The sequence below is a fragment of the Amblyomma maculatum genome, chromosome 10 (assembly GCF_055883805.1).
Source record: "Amblyomma maculatum isolate TAMU_Amacu chromosome 10, ASM5588380v1, whole genome shotgun sequence".
Lineage (NCBI taxonomy): Eukaryota > Metazoa > Arthropoda > Arachnida > Ixodida > Ixodidae > Amblyomma > Amblyomma maculatum.
In genome coordinates, this window is record NC_139353.1 from 1,960,599 (window position 1) to 1,968,727 (window position 8,129).

An 8,129-nucleotide genomic window follows, 5' to 3' on the forward strand; every position below is an offset into this window, starting at 1 on the left:
CGACATTCATTAGTAATTTGCAATTAGTTAGCACTTATTATAATGAATTAATTCGTTATTAATTAGTCGTTGATCATTGATTGTCATATGGCCATATAAGGCACGCATTCGCGCATACTGTGGTGGTGCTCTGTGATTGGTCGAGACCTCCATGACGTCATCCCGCCTCGACCAATCAGAGCCGCCGCAAAAGAGTGACACTTTTGTTGACGACAACGATGAGGCAATAAAGTCTTTAGCCTTAAAATTGTGTGGCAAACTTTTCATGTTGTCAACGACGAGGTTTTGCAAGATGGGCTTCAGTTTTCACGGGTAAAAATGTGCATGCCATGAGCGGTGGAAAATGTCGCTTTTGCAATTTCACGAAATCGTTATTTTATCCCCGCAGGGAAAGATAAAGGTTTTGCGGGACCTGCGTACATATATAGCAATCATATACAAGCTTTCATGCTGTCAGCAGTGCGAAAATATGTTTGCTTCGAACTTCAACGGGGAAAAAGTACCTAACGTCATCGATAGGTGCGGAATAAGAACTTCAATATTTTTTTCTCTTCTGTGCTCATCGTTTCTTCCTACTGATATAAGAGAAAACTGATCCTCTGTGATGGATAAGATTCGCTTTATAGGGAGCTTGCATTAAGCAATGCATGCTGGGTAATCCGCCATGATGTTGTCGTTGACAGCAGACGACGCAGCACGGCACTGCCACACTAGCCTTGTCTACGTGGTCGCGTAGTGCGCGCAGACGACGCTGGCGCGACCGGACAGGCCGACTGTGGGTTCTTCACGATTCCAAAAATACGCCTGCACTAATGCGAGAAAGCAAAGGATCCCTCTAGCGACGCCGACGCGAATGGCTCGCACGCGAGATCGACACCGATCTGGGTAAGTATACCAAAAACTACTCGCCAGAGTTAGAAATCATGAATGTCAGCGATGTCGACGGGTCAAGACGCATAGTGCGGCCAGTCGTTGGCGCGTAGCTTGAACAGGTCCGCGTAGCAATGCTTTGCATTTCTCCCGATTTTTCGGACGCAGCGTCGACGCGTACGTTCCTCAGGAATGTACCGACCATTGCACGCACGTAAAGACAGCGCACGAAAAGCCGCGTGTTTGTTCGGTGGGCGTCGAAAACGACAAGGCACTTGCTCAATTCCAGCCACTGTAATTCAGCCTGGCTGCGAGGCCCGCCATCTGCTGCCAGCGACAACATAATGGCAGATTAACCAGCATGCATCGCTTCATGCAAGCTTCCTATAAGGTGTTGACATCTTTTTGAGTTAGAAATTTCGATAAATGGACAAATTTGACTCGAATTTTAAGATATCCTCCAAATACATTCATTATTACAGCGCAAAGACGGACGGGACAAGAGGAGGACACAACAGCGCTGTCCGCGCTTTGCGCTGTAATAATGAATGTATGTAACCAACTCGCCCCAAATGTTGTAATATGGGACCTCCAAATAGAGACAATATTTTTTTTTAAATACCATTGCTGAACACTATACATTCATGTTGTTACATTTTAGAGACACGTTGGGAGAATCCTAACTCAGTCGCAATTTCGCGTGTACTCGCTCCGTATCTCACTACCTAAAACTATTATTTTGTCATTCCTAACACAAGCATTCGGATGCTGTTTCGATGACTTTTTACTGTTAGTTTTCTTCTATGTTAATTTTAAATATATCTCCCCACTGGCTCTCCATAAACTTATTATTTCAAGACGTTTGAAGACGTTGAATTCACGCTGTAAGAATCTGCGTATATTGACACTGACGCTCTACAGCTGCGACTCCATGGCGTGGTATGTACGCGTGCTGTAGGTGTTCCCGACACTGCGATTTTAACGTTATTTCCTTTTTTACAACTACATTTGCCTCATTTGTGCATCTGCATTTCTGTAGACACGCCTACATTCCGAAGCCGTTTTAAAGCCTTCTGCGGGGGTCAAGCCTTCATTGAGTTTATTTAGAAAAATGATGCGTGGTACAGCAAAATAAGATCAACGACTGTTTATCGCGGGGATTCGCGCTCGCAGATCGATTCGTGGTCTGTATTCGATAACTGACAGTTGCAGTGTGTGATCGCGGTGCGCTTCCTTTGCGGCGATCAAGGTCGAGTAAACAAAGCAAAGATAGGTCCCGAAAATGTGACCCAGTGATGCGCAATGTACGCCCCGAGTGAAATAGGTTAGATATCCCGTCTCATGTTCTTTCGCAAGATTTACCACAATGCGAACACGGACGCGCTTATTACACTAGGCTTGCGCGTTTTCCTTCGTATATGCATCTTTAAAGCTGAACCAACATGGTCATGCACTTACCCCGATTGCTGGATTTGGGTTTTATAAGGCGAAAGCCTTTAATGGCTCATGCTCCTGGCCACGATTGTGTCCGCCCATCCGTAACGCTTTATTTTGATAACGTCATCAGGGGTGTAATATGTCGTACCTTGAAATAAATGATGACGTCATAAGTGGGTATGTCGTGCTTTGTAATTAACGAACCCGTCAGTAGTGTAGCATGTCGTCACTAACCAGTCCTAACTGATGACTAACTAGTATTAATTAGTCACGAGTAATGATATGATTGTGGCTATGAAGTCATCACATGGCGACGTCATTGACATTGTCATGACTGCCGGGCGCTATGTGATTACTCCGCATCACATAGCATATAGATCCAGTATTACAGCAGTCAGCAGCGGCTTTTCAAATTGGTTTACAGGAAAGAAAAGGCGTAGTATCTGTCACAATTCTCCGCGGACATATTAACCGAGCCGTAAGGAAAAGGAGGAAGATGGGAGTGAAAAAAATAAAGGTGGTGGAGGGCTTCGGACGTTTTCGCCTAACCGCACTTTACTGGTCTAAAGTGTCTCCTAGAATTTTTTGCTGCAGCTGGGGTATTAAATATTCATTGGATATTGGAAGTTTCACGCGGCGTAAAAATGCCGCTTCACAAAGCACTTCTGAGCGAGTTGCAGGCGGTACGCCGAGCGCATGGATTATAAAGACTTGGCGATGCGCGAACAAGGCACCAACACAGCTGCAAGTTAGGAACAATCAAATACGTTTATTACAATATTGACTATGCGGGAATATGCTGTAGCAGCGTCGCTACCCGGATTGGCCAGCGACATGGGCGGCGATTCTGGCACGGGCGATTTCGATGGCCTCCGCGGCAGTTGAGCTACAGTTCGGGTAGGTTTGGTAGCAGCGGGAGCGGCTAGCAAAGTTCTGGCCCAACATGGCGGCCTCACGGAAAGGCATCCAAGGGGCGCTGGTGTCATCGGGCAGCGACCTGTCATGTAAAGACGGCACACATGTATTCACGTGACACCTCGCTTGTGACAACAATGATAACGGCAGCTACCATCAATAACTATTCACATTCCAAAAGACGTAGATCGTCCGTGCTAGCGTCATGACAGCCACAACCGTCGTTCCGTGAAGGGACATTAATTGATAGGGACGTCAAATTGACACACAAACCCCCTGGAAGGGAACGTTCAGAAGAGACTCACGTCATGTACTCGGCCACCTCCAATCCTCGCTCTCCGAGGATGCTAGGATCAGCGGCTATCTCACATATGAGGCGGCGAGCGCAGCGATCCTGGTCGACGGTGGACAGATACTCGAAGGCATTCTTCATCTGGATCGGGTCCATTTGGGGCACGGGGTCCTCGCCGGCATCCCTGCGCCTTGGAGAACAGTATGCAATCACTGTGTTCAGACTTCGCCGTACTCAAGATTAAAGATTAGATAGGGCCGTCCACCCGCACAGCGCGGAAGTGACAAGTGAAGAGAAAACGTGAGAAGATGGTACAAGCTGCTGTGACACAGAATAACGGGCGCTCGACCTTTGGTTTAACCACGCTTAAACCTACCTTTTTTGCCTACAGGTTGTACCATTAGGACGGGATTCAAGAAGAACGCAACTAAAACCATCCTGACTACTCTATAGCACCAGTATTTGCACTGCATCTAAGAACCAAGCAGCATGTTCAAGATGTATAGTATACCTAACATGTTTAGTCCAGCGTGTGCAAAATCGTCGTCCCGGCATCCAGCAGTCAAGCTGGATGTCCGTGCCACGAAGGCGCCAGATAGGAGGCTATTTTTCCCGACACTACGCGCACGGACTATGTAAAACGTTGTGCAGAGATGCTACAGGAGAAAATCATCACTTACTTGCGCATTTGGATGGCAGTCCTGGTGTAGCTGTAGCCGTGGACTGGGTGCATTAAGGACAGGGTGTGGTCCCAACCCGCGGGCCAGGCGAAGCTATTCCACGGATCCGCGGACACTGGTCCACGAAACTTGAAGGGGACTGCTGCAGGGGTCTTGAACACCTTCACTTTGGGAACCACTGCGAAAGGTGTGCCTGCTCACAACTGGTGCTTAAACGAAACTCATTTGATTCAAAGAACCATACAGCTGTTGCGTTTGATCGTTTGAAGCTGTGGCGTGTATTGATTTTCTTTATGGGAAAAATGTTGCAGGATGATCTGAGCTAGTTGGTTCATGATAGTGTGTAACTACAGCATAACATGAAAAAACGCACAAAACAGAAGACAGACGACACGAGTGTAATCGACAATAAAATTCAGCTTTACAATGACTTAATGCTCTAGCAAAGTAGAGTTCTGGGCTAGTTGACAAGACGTGATTACATGACAATTTCAGTTGTAAGTTAGCGCTCGTCCTGTGTGCCTCTCTTGTCCTTGTCTGTTCCGCGCTAAGCCTCCCAGTAATCACTTAATGCTCACAGCACAAAGCCACTTTGGAGAATGAGATACAGACAAAACGACCAGTCCTTGTGTGACATTTTTAAGCCGAAATCCTTAGCACTCATGAGCAACCATATCCGGCGTTCGTCCCCCAAATGGTGGTACTAAGAACTTGAGAGTTATGGAGTAGGACTGACGTCATAATTGAGGGGAATAAACAATTAGGTAAAAGTGCATCGGGTGGAAAAGTGAACTAAGGCCTTCGAACAACGGCGCGGGTATGTTACACGCAGCCATCAAATCTCGCTGGTCTCAGCTGAATAAATGTACACCTACTGCAGTGAATGCACGATGCAGTCAATAGCTGTGATGTTAAATTGAAACAAAAATATGTAAAAAAATGTATGCATCTCGAGGTTTGTGCTTTCGCTCTCATGGCATGTAAACAGTGAAATCCGCTTTAACAGCATTAACTGAAATCGAGTGAACGAACACGCCCAAAAATACTTGCCCGGAGGAACAGCGATGTGAACAGTAGGAGCAGCGATGACAGGCGCCACCTTAGACTTTGCTGCGACTACGGCCTTGGATTTAGCTCCGACTAAGGCCTTGGATCCAGCTCCGACTAAGGCCTTGGCTCCCACCGACGCTGCTGACGCTGCCACCGTGGCCTTAGCCGCGGCAGTCCCCACGGCGCCAAGCTTCAGCGCAGCTGTGTTGAGCAGGGCCGCCTTGAGGCCGATGGCACCCGCGCCGGCGAGGCCAGCTCCAGTGAAGCCTCCCAAGCCGAAGCCGAGTCCAATAAGGGTGGCTCCCTTGAAGCCCACCACGGCGGGCAGGGCAAGAGACAGCGGCCCGAGCATGGCGATGGGAAGAGCGAGAGGGAACGGCAGCAGGTTTGTCAGAGACAGTGCAGGGAACAGGCCGGGCAGCAGGGCGAGGAGGCTCGGGGGTGTAGCCACCGTCCCGTAAATGCTGATAGCCAGCAGCAGGATAACCGTCCGAAAATTCATGGTGGTCGCCCTGAAGAAGAGACGAACGTAAGACTGCCTATCTATACTTGCACACCGGGCACAATGGGGCAATCGCTACCGGAGGAACAGAGGTGTCAAACTTTGCGTACGCGCCGTTTCGTTGGGGACACGGCGCCACAAAGCGCGAGCAGGTGAGAATTAAGTGCGGGGGGCACAAAGAATTCATGATCGATTAACAGGTGTTGAAATGATACAATTCATATATTAAAAAGAGGAAAATAATTCATTATCTGCTGGACACGGCAAAGCACCTAAAATAAGGCGATAAACATTATTCGCTTCACGGCCGCTGTATCTGACGTACGGCGTTTCACACACCAAGGTAACTGGTTATCCTGGGGGCAAGCCAGATAATCTGAGGGGTGCACAGTAAATATCTTCACATGCCAATCACAAGAAGAATTACATCGGTGTGTAGTGAATAAGAAAGCAAGCGTGATTTGATGTCGTCGGATCTGAAATGGAGACGGTGCATATAAACGCGATGCTACAACAGCAGTGAGATAACGTGAATATCCCATACTTATGATATGCCCGTAGTCAGCGGTGCAAAGTCCTTTTTTTTTTCTTTTTAAAATATTGCAGAGTAAATTGATTCTCGCGTTATAGCCCTTCTAGAATCGGGAAGATGCATCGAACTTGATGCTCCGATCACCTGGCGCGTACTGCGGTACACGAGGTAAGCCAACTCTGACCTACGTGCAGAGATTCGGGAGACTGATATTGACATTCATGGAGAACCCTCCATTACCACTTGCGCCGCAATTTTAACACCAATAATTATTGCTATCTCTAGTGCTACTGCGAGAAAACAAATATATCGGAAAATAAATGCCACTCACCGACTTATTCCCTGCGTGTGTTCCTGGTGTGGTCCTTGGAACAACTGCGCGCCAATGCGGCCTCCCTTCGTTTTTAAGCGCTTACAAACTTTCAAGGCTCGATCCGACTAAGCCCCGCCCAAGAGACTGAAGAGGAGGTAAGGCTTGGTCACGTGCGCAGGTCACGTGGCCCGAGCAGAATCTCCTCGCCCCAAGAGGGAAAGACATCTCCCATCAGGAGGTCACTGAATCCCTGCTTTGTAAAGGCAGCATGGACTCCGTGGGCCAGGGGGAGGACGAGGGCTCGCCACCTGACACCCGATTTCGGGAAGGAACCATAATTTCACAAATTCCAGGCCTTTTTTTTTTTTTTTTTTTTTTTTGCAACGACGCCCAACGCGATGCGACCTGTGGAGAGGAAGAAATGGGATGCTCTCCACAGGTGGAGAGCATCGCATTTGCTTCGCCTATCCTTTTTTTTTTATTTTTTTTTATTTGGGCCGTCGTCAGATGGGTGAGGCTTTGACGCAGTAACCCTTCTGACCCTTAACTCAAGCTGCATGTGAGGTAGCTGGCGTTGTCCCCTCATTTTCAAGCAGAAGCGAGTTGCTTCGGTCCATCAAGAAAAAAAAAAAAAAAGAAAACCAAAATACGAAAACAGAACCAAAGCTGCGGCTGTAATTAAGATGCTGGTCCATGGCTAAGGCATCTTAATATAGCTTAAACATTAATGAAACGGGATTTTTAATTCTTCTGAACGCTAGGATTATGTCGACAATATTTTCGGGCTAACATTTGTACGGCCTAATCAGAGTGCTTTTCGCATTGTATGGACTTGGGTAATACCTTTAACGCTGCATTTTCCTCCACCAATGAGTTGCAATATGCACTTTTTATGCTGATTCGATGTCTGTCATCTCGCCTCTCTTGTTTGGGCTGGAAATAAGCCTGCCGAAAGTGCAACTAAATTAAATCGACAGATTGGGCAGGCAAATTTAGGCGCCAGTGTTTTCCACAGAAAATGCATGACCCTCATTGAATCCGGGTTGACTTAGGTCGTTAACGGGGGCAGTCAACTCTTTCCTGTGCTACGACAGCAGCCCAGCGCTTTTCTACATTCGTCTTGCTGACGAACATAAAACACCTCGGCAAACAAGCTTTAAAAGCTATGTAAAAGCTATGTAGAAAAAGCTAAAAGTAAAAGCTACGTAGAAAGGAAACCTCACGTTTACTTTCTTATTCTAGTTTTCAATACCTTTTCTCCCTTTACATTGCTATTCTCAATCATATTTCTTGCGCTGACAGCATCGTAGGTTTGCCGGGCACGTATATTACAAACGCGAAAACACTTTCGCGCACTCCCCTCTGCCATTTGTCTGGCACTATGGCTTATCTGCAGAACAGACTGGCAACTTTACACTGCTTCGATATGCTTTCTTATTTTTTATTTTTATTACCGGTGGCTTGTGTTTTTATCACTTCTTAGCTCCATGGGAGGCTAGCTTTCTCTGTAGTCGAATACAACTAGTCTATAGTGACCG

General features: G+C 47.2%; 1 protein-coding gene across 1 annotated transcript; it reads right to left on the reverse strand.

Moving 5' to 3' along the window:
- Positions 1 to 3,101: 3,101 nt before the first annotated feature.
- LOC146175370 (uncharacterized) lies at positions 3,102 to 5,835 on the reverse strand. Its single transcript, XM_084580799.1, has 4 exons — positions 5,245 to 5,835; positions 4,195 to 4,372; positions 3,528 to 3,704; positions 3,102 to 3,304 (listed from the first exon to the last, which is right to left on the reverse strand). The coding sequence occupies exons 1-4, from the start codon at positions 5,744 to 5,746 to the stop codon at positions 3,121 to 3,123; spliced, it is 1,041 nt and encodes a 346-aa protein (XP_084436925.1). The 5' UTR covers positions 5,747 to 5,835; the 3' UTR covers positions 3,102 to 3,120.
- Positions 5,836 to 8,129: the final 2,294 nt, after the last annotated feature.

What these genes read in the sequence shown, in the direction of transcription:
- LOC146175370 (XM_084580799.1), bottom strand. Translation starts at nt 5,746, where the DNA reads ATGAATTTTCGGACGGTTATCCTGCTGCTGGCTATCAGCATTTACGGG. An exon ending in TCACATCGCTGTTCCTCCGG is followed by an intron (nt 4,373 to 5,244) that starts GCAAGTATTTTT and finishes CACCTTTCGCAG; the next exon opens with TGGTTCCCAAAGTGAAGGTG. An exon ending in ACTGCCATCCAAATGCGCAA is followed by an intron (nt 3,705 to 4,194) that starts GTAAGTGATGAT and finishes CTGTTCTCCAAG; the next exon opens with GCGCAGGGATGCCGGCGAGG.